General features: G+C 36.3%; 1 protein-coding gene across 13 annotated transcripts in view; it reads left to right on the top strand.

Moving 5' to 3' along the window:
• LRRC49 (leucine rich repeat containing 49) overlaps positions 1-21,308 on the top strand; it is a 170,041-nt gene that overhangs the window by 82,422 nt on the left and 66,311 nt on the right. For 11 of the 13 annotated variants that reach the window (XM_005559947.5, XM_005559950.5, XM_045395676.3 and 8 more), the window contains 2 exons: positions 13,535-13,618; positions 17,521-17,684. The exons of the other annotated variants lie outside the window; for them this stretch is intronic. In XM_005559947.5, the coding sequence (XP_005560004.1) occupies positions 13,535-13,618; positions 17,521-17,684 (248 nt within the window). The remainder of the gene's footprint in view (positions 1-13,534; positions 13,619-17,520; positions 17,685-21,308) is intronic. 13 annotated transcript variants of the gene reach the window in all.

Genomic DNA, 21,308 nt, shown 5'->3' on the forward strand with positions numbered 1-21,308 from the left:
AACATCCTCCTGGTTCTACACATTCCATTGATAAGTAGCTGTGGTTATTTAAAAATGATATAAAATTTTTTCTTTCTATTTACATATATTATTTTTTAATTGCTACTAAATTGCTAGACCATGAATACATACTAAATTGTTTGGACCTAACTATTTAGTAAACAGAGTTGTCACATATTTCTTTTGGCCTAGAGGCACTGGGAAAAAGTCCCTGAGACGCTTAGGTATCTTGAACTCAGGAGTTTCTGTACTAGGATATATATTAGACAATATAGATGAAAAGAGCAAAATCACAGTTCATGCTCTAAAATTAGTCATCTGCAGAGGCAACCATGCGGCCGGATTACAGTGCAAAATGGCAATCTAGAGAGATGAGATTGCTAGATGAATCAATAGAGATATATGTTTGTGTCAACACACTTATACTCAGGGCAAAGTGATGTCAAAGAGCAAAGCAATCCCAAGTCTACCTGAAAAACAAAAAAGTTCCAAAGGAGAAAATGACTGACTCAAGACTTTAAGAGTGGTAAAGAAGAAGGAGAATGTATTTATGGAGAATAAAGGCATGCAAAATACAGAAGGAAGCTGAGAGAATATAGCAGCTGATAGCAGTTTAAAATGGCTAAGCATTGAATGTACATGGCTGAGGGGCATAGAGGGAGACAAGTATGTCTGACAGGCAAGGACAGGCAAGGGCTAGGGCATTTTATATCATAATAAGGAGTTTAGATTTTTGTCTTGGACATAGTAGGAGAAACCCTTGAAGAGTTTAAGGTAGTTAAATTGGATTTGCCTATTAAGAAGACTGTCTTTCTGGGTTCAGCCTTGAAGATGGATTGGAGAGGATGTGATGGGTGATGAGATGAGAAGCAAGATTAATCAGAGTAAGACTCTGGGCATCTGATCCAGAGGAATGGCAAGAGATAATATGATGCCATCTATCACTGGCCTCAACTCCTATTTTGCTTTATCTTTCTTAAGAAGAATGGGTTTTAGTTTGTAAAGATTACATAAAGATTAATAAGATAAAAGTGAAACTTAGGATAGGTGAATAAATAAGTTGGAACTCAGGCCCATATCTAGAGCAAGGGTTGGCAAATTTTATCTATAAAAGACCTGATAGTAAATATTTTAGTCTTTGGGGCCTGCATATTCTCTGTTGAAACTACTCAGTTCTCCCATTGTAGTATGAAAAAAGGCATGGGCAATACATATATGAATAAGCATGACTCTGTTCCAAGAGAATGTTATTTAGAAAAACAGGTGGCTGACTTTGGCCTGTGTCCTAGAGTTTGGCAGTCCTTAATCTAGAGCACTGAATAAATCACTGAGCCATTGAGAGTTGTGTCTAGGTAGGGGTATAGAATAATGGAGCAGCTGAAAGGTAAGATGAACTAACTTTTTCTTTTTTTTTTGCAGTATTACTTTATTTATTTATTTTTTATTATACTTTAAGTTCTGGGATACATGTGCAGAACGTGCAGGTTTGTTACATAGGTATACATGTGCCATGGTGGTTTGCTGCACCCATCAACGCGTAATCTGCATTAGATATTTCTCCTAATTCTATCCCTCTCCTTGCCTCCATACCCCAACAGGCCCTGCTGTGTGATGTTCCCCTCCCTGTGCCCATGTGTTCTCATTGTTAAACTCCCACTTATGAGTGAGAACATGCAGTGTTTGGTTTTCTGTTCCTGTGTTAGTTTGCTGAGAATGATGGTTTCCAGCTTTATCCATGTCCCTGCAAAGGACATGAACTCATTCTTTTTTATGGTTGCATAGTATTCCATGGTGTATATGTGCCACATTTTCTTTATCCAGCCTAAGATTGATGGGCATTTTGGTTCCAAGTCTTTGCTATTGTGAATAGTGCTGCAATAAACATATATATGCATGTGTCTTTATAGTAGAATGACTTATAATACTTTGGGTATATACCCAGTAATGGGATTGCTGAGTCAAATGGTATTTCTAGTTCTAGATCCTTGAGGAATTGCCACACTGTCTTCCACAATGGTTGAACTAATTTACACTCCCACCAACAATGTAAAAGCATTCCTATTTCTCCACATTCTCTCCAGCATCTGCTGTTTCCTGACTTTTTAATGATCACCATTCTAACTGGCGTGAGATGGTATCTCATTGTGGTTTGATTTGCATTTCTCTAATGACCAGTGATGATGAGCTTTTCTTCATGTTTGTTGGCTGCATAAATGTCTTCTTTTGAGAAGTGTCTGTTCATATGCTTCCCTCACTTTCTGGTGGGGTTGTTTTTTTCTTGTAAATTTTTTTATGTTCCTTGTAGATTCTGGATATTAGCCCTTTGTCAGATGGATCGATTGCAAAAATTTTCTTCTGTTCTGTAGGTTGCCTGCTCACTCTGATGATAGTTTCTTTTGCTGTGCAGAAGCTCTTTAGTTTAATTAGATCCCATTTGTCAATTTTGGCTTTTATTGCCATTGCTTTTGGTGTTTTAGTCATGAAGTCTTTGCCCATGCCTATGGCCTGAATGGTATTGCCTAGGTTTTCTTCTAGGGTTTTCATGGTTTTAGGTCTTACGTTTAAGTCTTTAATCTATTTTGAGTTAATTTTTATTTAAGGTGTAAGGAAGGGGTCCAGTTTCAGTTTTCTGCATATGGCTAGCCACTTTTCCCAACACCATTTATTAAATTGGGAATCCTTTACCCATTGCTTGTTTTTGTCAAATTTGTCAAAGATCAGATGGTTGTAGATGTGTGGCATTATTTCTGAGGCCTCTGTTCTGTTCCATTGGTCTGTATATCTGTTTTGGTACCAGTATCATGTTGTTTTGGTTACTGTAGCCTTGTAGCATAGTTTGAAGTCAGGCAGCATGATGCCTCAAACTTTATTCATTTTCTTAGGATTGTCTTGGCTATGTGGGCTCTTTTTTGGTTGCATATGAAATTTAAAGTAGTTTTTTCTAATTCTATGAAGAAAGTCAGTGGTAGCTTGATGGGAATAGCATTAAATATATAAATTACTTTGGGCAGTTTGGCCATTTTCCCGATATTGATTCTTCCTATCCACAAGCATGGAACGTTTTTCCATTTGTTTGTGTCCTCTCTTATTTCCTTGAGCAGTGGTTTTTAGTTCTCCTTGAAGAGCTCCTTCACATCCCTTGTAAGTTGTATTCCTAGGTATTTTATCCTGTTTGTAGCAATTGTGAATGGGAGTTTGCTCATGATTTGGCTCTCTGTTTGTCTATTATTGGTGTATAGGAATGCTTTTGATTTTTGGACATTGATTTTGTATCCTGAGACTTTGCTGATGTTGCTTATCAGCTTAAGGAGTTTTTGGGCTGAGACGATGGGATTTTCTAAACATACAATCATGTCATCTGCAAACAGAGATAATATGGCTTCCTCTCTTCCTATCTGAATATGCTTCATTTCTTTCTCTTGCATGATTGCCCTGGCCAGAACTTCCAATACTATGTTGAATAGGAGTGGTGAGAGGGGGCATCCTTGTCTTGTGCCGGTTTTCAAAGGGAATGCGTCCAGCTTTTGCCCATTCAGTATGATATTGGCTATGGGTTTGTCATAAGTAACTCTTATTATTTTGCGATATGTTCTATCAGTGCCTAGTTTGTTGAGTGTTTTTAGCATGAAGCGGTGTTGAATTTTATCAAAGGCCTTTTCTGCATCTATTGAGATAATCATGTGGTTTTTGTCATTGGTTCTGTTTATGTGATGGATTATATTTATTGATTTGCATATGTTGAACCAGCCTTGCATCCCAGGGATGAAGCCAAGTTAATCGTGGTGGATAAGCTTTTTAATGTGCTGCTGGATCCGATTTGCCAGTATTTTATTGAGGATTTTTGCATTGATGTTCATCAGGGATATTGGCCTGAAATTTTCTATTTTTTTGTTTTGTCTTTGCCAGGTTTTAGTATCAGGATGATGCTAGCCTCATAAAATGAGTTAGGGAGGACTCCCTCTTTTCTATTGTTTAGAGTAGTTTCAGAAGGGATGGTACCAGCTCCTCTTTGTACCTCTGGTAGAATTCAGCTATGAATCCGTCTGGTCCTGGGCTTTTTCTTCATTGGTAGGCTATTAATTATTGCCTCAATTACAGAACTTGTTATTGGTCTATTCGGGGATTCAACTTCTTCGTGGTTTAGTCTTGGGAGGGTGTGTGTGTCCAGGAATTTATCTATTTCTTCTAGATTTTCTAGTTTATTTGCATAGAGGTGTTTATAGTATTCTCTGATGGTAGTTTGTATTTCTTTGGGATCGGTGGTGATCTCCCCTTTATCATTTTTTATTGTGTATATTTGATTCTTCTCTCTTCTTTTTCTTTATTAGTCTGGCTAGCAGTCTATCTATTTTGTTGATCTTTTCAAAAAACCAGCTCCTGGATTCATTGATTTTCTTTCAAGGGTTTTTCATGTCTCTATCTCCTTCAGTTCTGCTCTGATCTTAGTTATTTCTTGTCTTCTACTACCTTTTGAATTTGTTTGCTCTTGCTTCTCTAATTCTTTCAATTGTGATGTTAGGGTGTCAATTTTAGATCTTTCCCACTTTCTCTTATGGCCATTTAGTGCTGTAAATTTCCCTCTAAACACTGTGTTAGCACTCAGAGATTCTGGTACATCGTATCTTTGTTCTCATTGGTTTCAAAGAACTTCTTTATTTCTCCCTTAAATTCGTTATTTACCCAGTAGTCATTCAGGTGCAGGTTGTTCAGTTTCCATGTAGTTTTGCGATTTTGAGTGCGTTTCTTAATCCTGAGTTCTAATTGATTGCACTGTGGTCTGAGAGACTGTTTGTTATGATTTCCATTCTTTTGCATTTGCTGAGGAATGTTTTACTTCCAATTATGTGGTCGATTTTAGAATAAGTGTGATGTGGTGCTGAGAAGAATGTATATTCTGTTGATTTGGTGTGGAGAGTTTTGTAGATGTTTATTAGGTCCACATGGTCCAGAGCTGAGTTCAAGTCCTGAATATCCTTATTAAATTTCTGTCTCATTGATCTGTCTAATATTGACAATGGGCTGTTAAAGTCTCCCACTATTATTCCGTGGGAGTCTAAGTCTCCTTGTGGGTCTCTAAGAACTTGTTTTATGAATCTGGGTGCTTCTATATTGGGTGCATATATATTTAGGATGGTTAGCTCTTCTTGTTGAATTGATCCCTTTATTATTACGCAATGCCCTTCTTTGTCTTTTTTGATCTTTGTTGGCTTAAAGTCTATTTTGTCAGAGACTAGGATTGCAACCCCTGCTTTTTTTTTTTTTTTTTTTTTTTGCTTTCATTTTCCTTGGTAAATCTTCCTCTATCCCTTTATTTTGAGCCTATGTGTGTCTTTGCACATGAGATGGGTCTCCTGAATATAGCACACCGATGAGTCTAGACTCTTTATCCAATTTGCCAGTCTGTTTCTTTTAATTGGGGCATTTAACCTGTTTACATTTAAGGTTAATATTGTTATGTGTGAACTTGATCCTGTAATTATGATGCTAGCGGGGTTTTTTTGTCCATTAGTTGATACAGTTTCTTCATAGTGTCGATGGTCTTTACATTTTGGTTTGTTTTTGCAGTGGCTGGTACTGTTTTTTCCTTTCCATATTTAGTGCTTCCTTTAGGAGCTCTTGTAAGGCAGGCCTGGTGGTGACAAAATCCCTCAGCATTTGCTTGTCTGTAAAGGATTTTATGTCTCCTTCACTTATGAAGCTTAGCTTGGCTGGATATGAAATTCTGGGTTGAAAATTCTTTTCTTTAAGAATGTTGAATATTGGCCCACACTCTCTTATGGCTTGTAGGGTTTCTGCAGAGAGATCCAATGTTAGTCTGATGGGCTCCCTTTTGTACATAACCCGACCTTTCTCTCTGGCTGTGCTTAACATGTTTTCCTTCATTTCAACCTTGGTGTATCTGACAATTATATGTCGTGAGGTTGGTTTTCTCAAGGAGTATCTTTGTGGTAGTCTGTGTATTTCCTGAATTTGAATGTTGGCCTGTCTTGCTAGGTTGGGGAAGTTCCCCTGGGTAATATCCTGAAGTGTGTTTTCCAAGTTGCTTCCATTCTCCCCGTCACTTTTAGGTACAGCAATCAAATGTAGGTTTAGTCTTTTCACATAGTGCCATATTTCTTGGCTGCTTTGTTTATTCCTTTTCACTCTTTTTTTCTCTAATCTTGTCTTCACGCTTCATTTCATCAAGTTGATCTTCAGTCTCTGATATCCTTTATTCTGCATGATCAATTCAGCTATTGATACTTGTGTATGCTTCATGAAATTCTTGTGCTGTGTTTTTCAGCTCCATCAGGTCATTTATGTTCTTCTCTAAACTGGTTATTCTTGTTAGCAGTTCCTATAACATTTTTTCAAGGTTCTTAGCTTCATTCCATTGGGTTAGAACATGCTGCTTTAGCCTGGAGGAGTTTGTTACTACCCACCTTCTGAAGCCTACTTCTGTCAGTTTGTCAAACTCATTCTCCGTCCAGTTTTGTTCCCTTGCTGGTGAGGAGTTGTGATCCTTTGGAGAAGAGGCATTCTGGCTTTTGGAATTTTCAGCCATTTTGTGCTGTTTTTTCCTCATCTTCATGGATTTATCTACCTTTAGTCTTTGCTGTTGGTGACCTTCGGATGGAGTTTTTGCGTGGTTGTCCTTTTTGTTGATGTTGATGCTATTGCTTTCTGTTTGTTAGTTTTCCTTGTAACAGTCAGGCCCCTCTTCTGCAGGTCTGCTCCACTCCAGACCTTGTTTGCCTGGGTGTCACCAGCAGAGGCTGCAGAACAGCAAACATTGCTGCCTGCTCTTTCCTCTGGAAGCTTCGTCCCAGAGGGGCACCCACCAGATGCCAGACGGAGCTCTCCTGTATGAAGTGTCTGTCAATCCATGCTGGGAGGTGTCTCCCCATCAGGAAGCAAGGGGGTCATGGACCCACTTGAGGAGGCAGTCTGTCCTTTAGCAGAGCTCGAGCACTCTTCTGGGAGATCCACTGCTCTCTTCAGAGCTGGCAGGCAGGAACATTTAAGTCTGCTGAAACTGCACCCACAACCGCCACTTCCCGCAGGTGTTCTGTCCCAGGGAGATGGGAGTTCTATCTATAAGCCCCTGAGTGTGGCTGCTGCCTTTCTTTCAGAGATGCTGTGCTCATAGAGGAGGAATCTAAAGAGGCAGTCTGGCTACAGTGACTTTGTGGCATGGTGGGTTTTCTTATCTCAAAAGTAGAGAATATAAATTCCACAAATTGTGGCAGTTAACTTGATGTTGATTATGAAATAAATTTAAATTGCATTATTAAAAGATGGTTTGTGGCCCAGCATGGTGACTCACTCCTGTAATCCCAGTACTTTGGGAGGTTGAGGTGGGCAGATCATGAGGTCAGGAGATTGAGACCATCCTGGCCAACATGGTAAAATTCCATCTCTACTAAAAATACAAAAAATAACTGGGCATGGTGGTGTGTGCCTGTAATCCCAGCTACTCAGGAGGCTGAGGCAGGAGAATGGCATGAACCAGGGAGTTGGAGGTTGTAGTGAGCCAAGATCGCATCACTGCACTCCAGCCTGGTGACAGAAGGAGACTCTGTCTCAAAAGAAAATAATAAAATAAAAAGATGGTTTGTGAGTACTTGGGAATTGGTCACTAGGAGGCAGCATTAGCTCACTAAAAAACAATTCATTCCAGAAAAAAAATTAGTTTCCTGCCCTAGAAATTACACATAAACCTTGTCAGAGGAGTGCTATAGACAGTGTTTTGGTATTTAAGCAAAACATTTGACAAAGTCTTTCATGGCATCATTTTGAGTAAATTATATGACATGGTTATATAGATTTTTGATTCAAGTGTACTTACAGAACATGAAGTAATGGATTAATGCCAGCCTTTAAAGAAATCTGTACTGGCATGCCATGAGGCTTTTTTCCTCCAGCCCATTCTATTCACGTTTTTATTAATGTCTAAGAGAAAATATTTGTTATTCTGGTAAAGTATGTGAATGACAGAAACTAGAGAAATTAGAGTTCTTGATATATTGGTTGATCAAATGAGAATCCAAAAGTACCTTCACAGTCTAGAACAGGGTTTGGCAAACTACAGCCTATGAGCTAGATCCATCTGGCAGCCCACTTTTTGTACAAGTTTCAAGCTAATAATGGTTTTTATATTTTCAAAGCATTGTAAAAAAAAAAAGAAAGAAAGACCAACAAAGAAGGATATGAGATAGAGATCACATATAGCTCACAAAGCCTAAAATATTTATTATACTATCTGATCCTTTACAGAAAAAAGTTTGTTTATGCCTAGTCTAGAAAAGTAAGCAGAATTTAACAACATAAAAAAAATAGATGAATTGAAAATCCTGGACTTTACTCCATAGCAACAATCAAGCAAAACAATTCTTAGTACAAATATAGTATATTATAGAAGATTAGACTTAGCAGCATGTATTAAAGTGACTTGGAATTGCCAAATTCAAGTTGAATTAATTATGAGATGTGACTATTAAAAGTTAATATGGCTTAAAACTATTCATTTATGGAAAAAGAGAATTCAGAAAATGGAGACAGTCCCATCCCATTTTTTTCTACAATGGTCAGATTACACTGAACTATTACTAGTTTTAGAGGGCAGACAACAAACTAGAGCATTTCCAAAGAATCTGACATGATTAGTTGACAAAGGAGAAGACATAAGGAAGATATCCCAGTAATCTTCACCTGTTTTCACAACTATTCAAAAAAAAGAGAGAATAGACACATGTTGAGGGGCTAGAACAAGGACCCTTGTATAGAAAATTCTGGGAGGCAGAATTTTCTCTTTTTTATTTCTAAGGCAGCATTTTGTGAATGCAGGCAGTATTCTCACAATTCTGAAACAGGGCCGGGTATGGTGGCTCATGCCTGTAATCCTGGCACTTTGGGAAGCTGAGGCAGGTGGATTGCTTGAGGTCAGGAGTTCAAGCCCAGCCTGGCCAACATGGCAAAACCCTGTCTCTACAAAAAATACAAAAAATTTAGCCGAGTGTGGAGGCATGCACCTGTAGTCCCAGCGACTTGGGGGACTGAGGCAGGAGGATCACTTGAATCCAGGAGGTCAAAGCTGCAGTGAGCCAAGATCTCGCCACTGTACTCAAGCCTGGGGGACAGAATGAGACCCTGTCTCAAAACAAAACAACAACACAATTCAGAAACAAACAATGTCTGAAGTTTTCACCTCAAGCTCACATTTAATTGGCTTAGTGTGAACTTGTTTACAATTTGCTCTTCACACACACACACACACACAAAAAGGAGCTCGTCTCAGGTGTAAGTTTTCTGTTTTGGTAGACATTACTTAATGTTCACCGATATGCTCTGGTTCCCCTCCTTTTTGACATGCGGGAAGATGTTTGGCCAATGAAATGTGAGCAGAAATAATGTATATAATTTCCAGGCAGAAGCATTTAAAAGCGTGATTCTCATGCTTCCTTCCCATGTGGTAGTCACTGTGGAAGCCTATATAAAGTTGAGGATGCCATCAGATCGAAGCACTCAGGAATACTTAGCCACTACATTGAAGACAGTTGCAGTGTTCTTTGCGTGATCAAGAACTAAACTGTTTTAAAATCATAAGCCAGTGAAAGTTTTGAAGTTGTTACAGCAACATAACCTACCCTGTTCTGGCTATTTCCCTCTCCAGCATTTTACAGATAATATTCCTGGACCAGAAGTCAGGGGACATGACTTCTAATCTCTAACACTAGGTGTGACCCTGCAAAAAAGTCAGTTTTGTTTGCTAAAAGTGATTGTTTGAGTAAAAATTATTGACCATCTCTTTGAGGGAAAAAAACCCTATGATTTTAAAGTCTGTTTTAATATTTTGTATGTTCAAAGAAAATAATGTTTATAACTAAAGTATATGGTTAAAACACACCTTGCCATTTGATTTTTTAAATTTCATAAAATAAATTGCTGCCTATATTAGGACTACTATTATTTATTTTGGATCAAATCTTCTTGTGTAATATATGCATTGTTTTAGGCCTTAACATCTGCTAACAAAGTATAATCTAGGTTATCAAACACCTATTAAATCACTGCATGGCTTCATTGACTTGAAATCATTTCTATATTGGGTCTGCATGGCCAAAACGAAGTGAGGAAAAAGTAGTTTTTTGTCCCAGATTCCCCCCCAACTTATTTAATTTTTTTATTTTTATTTTTTGCTATATAAAGAATATGGCTTTTGTCCCAGAAATTGGACTATTATCAAGAAGATGCCAGAATTTTAGTTTTTCTTTCTTACCAACAGATTTATAACTTATCTTCACAATTAGAGGTTTATTTTTATTGCTAAGTTTAGTTACTCAGTAATTATTTGGGCTGAAATATAGCTCTCAGATACATAAATTCCTTAAAACATTCAGTATTTGAATTGATATGGTGTAAATCCAGTTTTCCAAGGTTTAGCTTTCCTTTAAAGCCCTACTACCTTTAATAGAAGCTCAAATTCTTTTCAAAAATCTGATGAAATCATCTCATAAGTATGTGTAGTACGTGATCCATACAGTTTCCAGTACTGTTTGAAATTGGCTCTTTGAAAAACCAATCTGTTTCTAGTTCACATTTTATAGATGAGTCAACAATTGAACATCAATATATTTTGCTCTTTTAAACACTTTATTCTGAAATAGATTGTACTCTGTAGGTACCAAATCAGTATTTACTGAATAAAAGAATTTAACAGAATTATTGAAGCTAGGATTCAAAGTTCTGCATTTTTAGTTTAGTTTATTTCTCCTCATTACCTCTATTTAGTTTTTAAAAGTTAAGAATAATTATTTTCCAACAGGGCATTGGTGGCTCATGCCTGTAATTGCAGCACTTTGGGAGGCTGAAGTGGGCAGATTACTTGAGGATAGGAGTTTGAGACCACCCTGGCCAACATGGTAAAACCCTGTCTCTACTAAAAATACAAAAATTAGCCTAGCATGCTGGCACATGCCTGTAATCCCAGCTTCTCGGGAGGCTAAGACATGAGAATTGCTTGAACCCAGGAGATGGAGATTGCAGTGAGCCGACATTGCACCACGGCACTCCAGCCTGGGCAACAAGCAAGACGCAAGACTCTGTCTTAAAAAAAAATAATAATTATTATTATTTTCCATATTGTAAAAGACACTTAAAATTCACTAAAATTACGTTACGTTTCCATTTCCTTTAAAACAACTAAAACATATGGCAGATCACTTCTGAGTTCTAAACTCTTCTTTATCTATCTAAAATCAGTAAAATTAATTTAAATATATCTTTATTATTAAAAAAATATGAATTTTGTTTCTAGCAGGCCATGGCTTCTGGTCCTGATCCTGGCCTTGTCACTAGCTATGTGACCTCATATAAGTTACTACTGTCTTAGAGCATTCGTTTCCTTATTTCTAAAATTAGAATTGTCTAGTGTATGCTTTCTCAGTTTTCTTTTTTAACTCTGTGTTGGTTTCTGTTTGTGCATTTTTAAATATAATTATTTAATCTAGGGTTTTTCTTTGTTTTCAGGAGCATGTATAGTGGTCCATCTTCTAGAACACATTTTCATAGTCTCTTTGACTTTCTTTAATTCTAATATAACATATATATATATACTGGTCTGCATAGGCTAGATTGTGCTGCAATAACAGCTTCTCTAACTTCAGTGAATTAAAACAACAAAGTTTATTTCAGGCTTCTAATACCTGTCTGCTTATGATGTGTGATTTTGGATCTTTGCTCTGTGTTGTCCTCATTCTAGTACTCAGGCTTTCAAAGTACCCACCTGTGGAGTTTTGCAGGTGCTACAGCAAGGTGAGAGAGAGAATAGTTGTATCATACATTGTCTTTGAAAGTTTTCAACCAGAAGTAAATACATGTCACTTTTGTCGATATGACATTGGCCAAAGCAAGTCACATGGCCACATCTAACTTCTAGTGGGCTAGAAGTGCTATCTCACAATGTGTCTTGGACATGCGAAGACACAAGAATATTTGGTGAACAGCTTTCATGACTAACCATCAGGTTTTAAATCAAATGTTGAAATCTGGTAGGAGTGTAAATTAGAACTGCATTTATGGTTTGCAGACATATCAAAAGGATAGAAATATGTCTACCATTTGATGTAGCAGTTTCGGTTTTAATAAATTACTGAACAGACATGGTTCATGCATTCATAGAGCTTATTTTATGGCGTGGGAGGCATGAGGGATAGCACCAGAAATAATTAAAATGAAACAGGTTAAGTGCTATGATAGAGAAGTATGTGGGGTGATACTAAAACATATAGAAAACATTCTCATCCTCTATTTTCCAGTTGACTGATCCTGTCTTCAGCTGTGTATAATCTGCTATTAAATCTCCCTTTGTTGAATTTTAAATTTCAATTCTTAGAATTTTTTGTTTCTAAAAGAGTAATTCTTCAAATCTGCTAAGTTACTTGTTATGGTTTCCTATCTCTGAAGATGTTTTCAAGCTTGTCTTTTATGAATAAATTGTCTTCTCAAATTATCTTATCATTTTGAGAATCTGCAAATCTTTTGGTAATGAAAATTAAAAGTTACATGGTTATAATTTATTAAAATCAGATAGTCTTCAGGGGGAAAAATGGTCCAGATTGTGTATATAGATTATAACCTTTAAAAATTGCTCATAGTGAATATTATCAACTGATACACAGAAATTGTAAGATTTGAGTTAGGTGTATGGGATTATGATTGATTTTTAAACATTTTTGTAAACTGTCTATGTTATTTTGTCGATTCTACTTTTTTGAGCTTTGTTGAGGTATGATTGACAAAAACTATATAAAATTAAGGTGTACAGTGTGGTGATTTGATATATTTTATAAAATGATTACCACAATCAAGTTAGTTAACATTTCTATCACTTCACCTAATTATATATATGTATTTTTTGTAGTGAGAACATTTAAGATCTATTCTCTTAGCAAATGCCAAGATTATAATACAGGATTATTAACTACGGTCATCATGCTATATTTCATAGCTTTTAGAATTTAAAAAATGAGACTGGGCAACACAACTTAAAAACAAACCAAAAGTCATTATATTAATGGAGAATAATTTATTAATATAATTGGAGTTTTAAAAGATATTTATCCTTGTTTTTTTCATCAAAAAAGTTCTGATTTTCTATCACAGATCCAGTCAATATTGTTAGATGTATTACTTTTATCCTTCTTACCTTGATGATAGAAACTTTAAACCTATGTGGAACCATGATGCACAGAGTACAAAAGGAAAATTATGCAAACATACATCTCCTTTTCTTCTCATTCTTTTTCCTTTCTTGTATGAGCTAGGTTCACGTCACCTCCAGAGCTGGGAACAGAGTTAGGAATGCACAGATTTTTAGCATTAGGAGGGAAGAAGAAAATAAAGAGAAACATACTAACTTTTTCTTTGAGAGTATATTTTCTGCTAGCAAATACTATGCCTCTCAAGAAGAAAACTGTACTTAATAGGACCAATGATATTTAGCCTTAAAAAATGGTTAAACTCTTCATAATACTTTTTGGAAAATGTCTTTTAGGAAGAAGAAAGGCGTATGGCATCTGTTTTAGCCAAAAAAGAGGAAGAGAAGAAGCGGGAAAGTCATAAACAATCTTTGCTTAAGGTATTTTCTCTGATGTCTACGTGGATGTGTGTGCACACGTAGACACACATACCCCAAAGCTGGCTAGCTAGTCTACTGGAAAAGTGGTTTCTAAACTTTGTAAGTTTTTTATTCCTATCAACAGAATGTATGCACCCCTAAAACTTTTACAAGTTATTATCTATAAATAAACCTGTACTTAAGAAATACAGTATGATATACATTATAAAATAAATGCAAAAGCTAGTTTTAAAAGGAAGAGATGAAAAATAAATATAATTGAAGTTATAACGCTTTTAGTTCATACCAGTGCTTCATCTTGTGTATCCCATGGCATATTCACTTCATTTTGGAATGTACTGTAATTGACTGTCATCTTTACTGATGTATTTTAATGAGCTCTGCTATTTTTTTTTAATGTTAGCTTTTTAAATTTAAAAAGTTTATGATATAGAAGTGATAAAGATTTTGTGGAACTTAAGAATGCAAATTTGTTTTAAACTGGTTTTAAATGATTTAGCAGATATTAATTTCCTTAAATAAAATATTCTCTTTTAAATATTTTATACACAAAGTATAAGTAAAGACAGCTTAAAGTTTATAGTTCATAATATGTATCATGCTATGTTCTAAAATTAAGGACATCACCCTGATTATCATTACTCATTCATGTTCTATATAGATGCTTTTCTTTTTAAAATTAAAATGGCACTCAGAATTTTAAAAAAATGACTAGCCAGGCAAGGTGGTATGTACCTGAAGTTTTAACTACTTGGGAGGCTAAGACAGAGGATTGCTTGAGTCCAGGAATTAAGTGCAGCCTGAGGAAAATAAGTGAGACAAAACAAAATGTCACTAAATAGGACTCTTTAGTTATGAGGTTTACTCCTTATGTTTATTTTTAGTAAGGGGAAAAGCATGGGGAATCAGGAGACCCAGGTTCTAGCCCTAACTCAGATTTGGAATCATGATACAACAGACCCTCAGCATTTGCTGAGGATTGCTCATGCAACTCTAGATATTGATCATTAAGAAAATGGGATGGACATTCTCAGCAAACTAACACAGGAACAGAAAACCAAACACTGCATGTTCTCACTCATAAGTGGGAGATGAACAATGAGAACACATGGACACAGGGAGGGGAACATCACACACTGGGGCCTGTCAGAGGGTCGGGGGGCTAGGGGACGGATAGCATTAGGAGAAATACCTAATGTAGATGATGGGTTGATGGGTGCAGCAAATCACTATGGCATGTGTATACCTATGTAACAAACCTGCACGTTCTGCACATGTATCCCAGAACTTAAAGTACAATTTAAAAAAAAAGAAGAATGCAAAAAAAAAAAAAAAAAGAAAGAAAGAAAATGGGATGGATTGGGTACAGGAAGAGTGTATAGATACTGTCTTCTGCCTTGTTGCTTTTCATTTTCCTTGTAACCTTAGAAGTGAAGGAAAGTGAAACTGATGGCATATACTGGTGTGGTCTTGCCTGGACCATGAAAAATAGACTCAAATGGCAGAAATTGGAATTTGGCACCTTCTAAAATATTTGTCACTTTAGCACAGACTTGGCCATTTATTGGCACCTAGCTATTAGAAACATAATTGTCACTGATATCCCAAATGACTCTGTGATCTTTACACTTTACTTTGGGTACCCCCTTATGCCTTGCAGAATCTCTAGCATTCTCTAACCTTTCTTTTGCTTCTTCTTTTTTCCCCTCCACAGATGCCCAGAGCCCTTATGTGTCCTCCTGGCCAGCCGTTAATCCCCACCTGACATTAGGACAGGCTATACTTCTGTCTTAAAATATGTCTTCCCTTTTCCTGGCCCCAGTAAAATTAATCATTCTCTTAGTCAACCTGGTAATTATCTGATTTTAATAACCCAAATTAAAGAAGCTTAATTTTGGCACTAATATAGGAAAACGTTTGCATTTTCAAAGACTATCTTGTTATAAATTTGTTAACATACTCAGTGGTCTAAAGATATTTTATGCCCTTTCTCTAAGCACTGCTATATCTACCTCATTCCAAATATTTCTTTCGCCTACCCCTGCCAGCCAGAAATCCAAATGCATGAAGCCAACATGAGAACCATCATCCATTAACTCACTGCCCTGGCCTCTTTCAAAGTGGCCTTGATACCGAGTTAAAAAAAAAAAACAGTTGCTTAGATTAAAAATTGGGTTGGCATAGTCATCAGTAAGTAACTTAAATAGAATTCCTTAAGGTAAGAAGCCTTTTTATTATAGAATAGGGGAAAATGTTTTTATTTAAAAATCGCAGATTTCTACTTGCTTTATATAAGGAGCACATGCATAGAATGTCAAAAAGTCCCCAAAGTATATACATATTAAATATAACCCACTGAATTGTGCACATAAATTTGAAACACCAAAAAACCGAAAAAAAGAAAGCCAGGCCCAAAACATTTTTTTTTTTTTGAGATGGGGTCTTGCTGTGTTGCCTAGGCTGGAATGCAGTTCACAGGTGTGACCATAGCACACTACAGCCTTCAACTCCTGCAAGCAGTCCTCCTGCATTAGCCTCCCAAGTAGTTGAGATTTCAAGTATGCACCACTGCACTCCCCCAAAAAACATTTTTAAAACAGAAATAGAACTTTTAAAACTTTAGTTTTAATATTAAACAAGCCATATCACTTTTTATTCCTATCTAATGTCATGCATACATGCTAAAATCTTAGATAACCAAAAATTACTCAAATATATGCAAACAGGTACAACTACAAAGAGTTATTCTACGTGTACTGAAGGAGTGGCCAGAGAATCTTCCTACTAGCCTGCTCTGGCTCCAGGACCAGCAGGTGAAGAGGGGTCAGTGTCACACTCAGCTGATTTTTCAATGCAGGATTGTAGTCTTAGTAAAGAGGAAAAGGAAAGTGTCTATTTTCAGCATTCTGATCTAATTGATAGACTGTAATTAAGTAGTATCTTTTGATAATGGAAACTTTACCAGAATAGGGATTTTTTTCTATTAATGTATATAAGTTGAATAGAAACGTTTCAATTTAGCACAATTTCTTTCAGTAGTCTAGATCTGCTTTTTCACAACAGGGTTTCTATGAGAGGATTGAGCTCCAATGCTGTAAGTCAGTGGTTCTCAAAGTGAGGTCCATGAACTAGCAATATTAGAATACTTAGGAGCCTGGTAGAAATTAAAATTCTCAAACACTATTCCAAAAACTCTAAATCGGCGATCATTTTAACCTCCAGGTGATTTGAGGTACCCTGAAATTTGAGAACCACTACCTTAAGGCATCTATTGCTTATAATGAATTAATTTCTTTCCTATTCATCTGGAATGGTACTAGTTATCTAGAGACACTTCAACCCAGTACAATTTCTTTTAATAGTCTAGAGAATAATTTTTAAATTTCAGACATTATAATTTATTCTGAGAAACTTGGAACATTGATCAACTCCTTCCTTTCCACCCTCCAAGATTATTTCACCTTACCAGTCTTAATTATTGAGTAGAAAAACTAAAATATCATTAGGTTTTTCTTACTATGTTAGAGGCATATAAATTTCTGTTTAAAACTTCAGGTAACATTAAGTATGTAAAAATTTCTGTGAAATTAAAATTTCAGATTTTGAATTTTTAATCTCTAGTTGATTGTATATTTATTTTTAATAAAATTAAGTTCCTAAAGAGCAATAATTGTTTGCATATTTTTTTCCTTTAGAGTGTTAGATGATTATTGAGATTTTGGATGCAGAGAGTAAATACAGGCCTCTTGAATCTTGTTTTAGAATGTATTGGGTATCTACTTATAAGGGACATGTTCCTCTTAAAAGTATTACAAGAAGGTACAAACAATATGCCCCTTAGATGTCACTTCTGCTACAAAAATTGCATTATATAACTTTTGTCACAATTAACTTTTTAATAGGAGAAGAAAAGGTTAACAATTAACAACGTAGCTCGACAGTGGGACTTGCAACAACAACGAGTAGCCAATATTGCTACAAATGAAGATAGAAAAGATTCTGACTCTGCTCAGGATCCCTGTCAGATTGATGGAAGCACCCTCTCTGCATTCCCAGAGGAAACAGGGTATGCAATGGTATTCTTTCAAGATACGAGCATCTTTAGATAATTGAATTTGGAGTGGGAATTAGAAATCATTTTACATATAATTATTTTAAAAGTTTTCTTAAGAAAACTTGCTGAAATTAGAAATTAAGATGGAAAAATTGAAAATATAAATCTTACTACAACACTCTCCTAATACAACACCCTTCATAGGGCATTTCATATTTTTTATAGGGAAAAGTCTAGATTGCTTAATATAGTCTATGATGTCTTTTGCCCACTTCATCTGTTTTATCTCATGCCATCAACCATGTTCTTCTGCTATTGCAGCATCACTGTCTTTCAGTTCAGTTACTTCCTACTTCAGAACTTTTCTTATAGGAATAGTGTTTTTCTGCCCTGACACCAACCACTTCCCTGCACTATTTCTCTGATCCCACCCTAGCTAACTTCAGCTCACCCACAGAGGTCTGAAGTTTAAACTTCACATCTTCCAAAAAAGCCTTCCCTAACTCCGAGTTGGTAGATAGTTGTTTCATGTGTGTCTTCCCCATTAGAATGTAAGCTTCATAAGGAAAGGAATCCTGCCTGATTGACTTGACTCCTGCTGTGTCCTCAGCAGCCAGCACAAAACCTTACTCTTTAACTACTCGTAGTAAACAACAGGGCATGTAATCTGAAAGTTACTCCAGCTGTGATCTATACTTCTATTCCAGTGGCTCACAACCTCTTTTCTTCTATGATACATTTATCACATGATAACATATCCCTAGGTTTATGAGCAATGCTGAGTGCATTATCTAGACTCCACATGTTTCTCTTCCTCTCAGAAAAGCATATTGGAATCAAGTAAATTCAGAGGGACATAAAGCATCTATATCTTTATAGTGCATGTATACTTTAAATATATATTTGTACAGCTTCCCCTCAGTATCCACATGGGATTGATTCCAGGACCCCTGCAAATACCCAAATCTGCAGATACTCAATTCCCTTATATAAAATGGGATAGTATTTGCATATAACCTACACTCTTCCTGCCATATACTTGAAATCATCTCTAGATTACTTAAATAGTATCTAATACAGTGCCTACACATCACTTGATTTGCATGGATTTGTTATAGTACTCAGCATGTGGCAAGTTCAACTTTTGCTTTTGGAACTTTGTGGAATTTTTTTCAGATATTTTTGATCCATTTGGTTTAATCTATGGATGCAGAACCCACTGATACTGAGGGCTGACTATATTTACATAATTTTAAAATAAAGCCTAAAAATCAAAGATAGAATACGTTTTAATTTTGTTTAATTTGATGAAGCATGTATGTCTTATTACCTTAACTAAACTCTGATTGAAACACCTTTTAAAATTAAATATAATATAGCTTTTACTTCAGGTTTTTAGCTGGAAGTCTTTAAGCCTTTCATATGCAAAAAATATATAGTGAAGGAATTAATTTGAGTGACATGAGAATAATGTTTTGGAAATTGTCTGCAGTTAGAGTCTAATATATATTTAGGCAAATATGCTTTTTAACTTTTAGCTATAGAATTAACTTATATCAGTGTATTTCCTTCAGCTCACTTGGGATCCACATGTAGACCTCCTCAGCTCTTTCAGCTACAAAAATAAAGCAAGAATAAAAATTCTAATGAAGTGACAATTTATATAACTAATATACCACTCTTATATAGCCCTGGAGCTATATTTAATATTATTTAAATGGCAAAATATAATTTTACTTCGTTAGAACTATAACACTTTATAATGTTAAAACTTTATAGCATTGGGCTTTAGATTTATGAAATAATGTCAGTTCTATTTCTAATTTCTTTTTTAAAAATTATTTTTTTCAGTTTCAAGTTTATCCAAGTAATCTGGAATTTTTTATTCTAAAATTATAGTAAGGTTCTAAAAGTCCTTCAATCCATCAAATTTTTTTTTTTTTTGGAGACGGAGTCTCACTCTGTCACCCAGGCTGGAGGGCAGTGGCGCGACGTTGGCTCACGTCAACCTTCACCTCCCAGGTTCAAGCAATTCTCCTGCCTCAGCCTCCTGAGTAGCTGAGACTTTACAGGTGCCCACCACCACACCTGGCTAATTTTTGTATTTTTAATAGAGATGGGGTGTCACCATGTTGACTAGGCTGGTATTGAACTACCGACCTCAAGTGATCCTCCTGCCTCGGTTTCCCAAAGTGCTAGGATTACAAGCGTGAGCCACCGTACATGGCCTCAAACTTATTTTTATACACAGTGTTAGATAAGGGTCTAACTTGATTTTATTTCAATTGACTACTCAATTTGCTAATAGCATTTTAAAAATTAAACTATTCTTCTGGCCAGGCATGGTGGCTCATGCCTGTAATCCCAGCACTTTGGGAGGCTGAGGCGGGCGGATCACGAGGTCAGGAGATCGAGACCATCCTGACTAACACAGTGAAACTCCGTCTCTACAAAAAATACAAAAAAATTAGCCAGGCTTGGTGGCGGGCACCTGTAGTCCCAGCTACTCTGGAGGCTGAGGCTGGAGAATGGTGTGAACCTGGGAGGCGGAGCTTGCAGTGAGCCGAGATCATGCCACTACACTCCAGCCTGGGTGACAGAGCAAGACATCGTCTCAGAAAAAAATAAACAAAATAAATAAAAATTAAACTATTCTTTTTTCACGAGAATTCCATCTTTATCTCATGTTAAGGTTTTATAAATATGTGCATATATTTCTGGACTACCCATTTCACTTACCTATTTTAATGCCAATACCAGACTCTTGATTATAGTAATTTTGTAGTAAGTTTTCACAACTTGTAGGGGAAATAGGTTTCCACTGTTCTTTTCAAGTTCAATTGTCACACACCTATTCTTCCATATGAACTTTATTTATTTATTTATTGAGACAGGGCCTCATTCTGTTTCCCAGGCTGAAGTGCAGTGGCGTGATCTTGGCTCACTGCAACCTTCGCCTCCTGGGCTGAAGCAATCCTCCCACCTCAGCCTCCCTAATAGCTGGGACTATAGGCGCACACCACTATGTCCAGCTAATTTTTGTAATTTTTGTAGAGGTGGATTTTTGCCATGTTGCTCAGGCTGGTCTTGAACTCTTAGGCTCAAATGATGTGCCCGCCTTGACCTCCCAAAGTACTGGGATTACAGGCATGAGCCACTGTGCCCAGCCTCATATGAACTTCAAAATCAGTTAACGTAAATAGAAAAGAAATGGTGAGAATCTTGTTCAAATCACATTTAAGTTTACTTATTAATTTCAGAAGAATTAGCATTGTTTTAACAGTAGTGACACTTTTTTAAGAAGCAGGTCTTGTTTGATATCCAGAGGGAGCTAATTGGGAAAATGTTGAAAGTCTGAAGGAAAATTCTGAGGAACTAAATGAGGTTAGAGACCATGAAATTATAGCAACTTTAGCCTGAATGGTTGAGTGAGTTTATTCCAAGAGCGCAGAGTAGCTAAGTATAACAGAAGAGAAGCTAAATGTCTGATAAACAACAAAGAGACAAGGGATCAAAGGCAAGGAATAAAAAAATTCAAGTGTGATGATAAAGGAAAAGGTAGAAATGATGGGTCAGATAGTCTAGGCGAGATTTTAAGGAATTAAAAAACAGAAGGTTGGCAACAGATTGGAAGAA

Source organism: Macaca fascicularis, chromosome 7 (assembly GCF_037993035.2).
Source record: "Macaca fascicularis isolate 582-1 chromosome 7, T2T-MFA8v1.1".
NCBI lineage: Eukaryota > Metazoa > Chordata > Mammalia > Primates > Cercopithecidae > Macaca > Macaca fascicularis.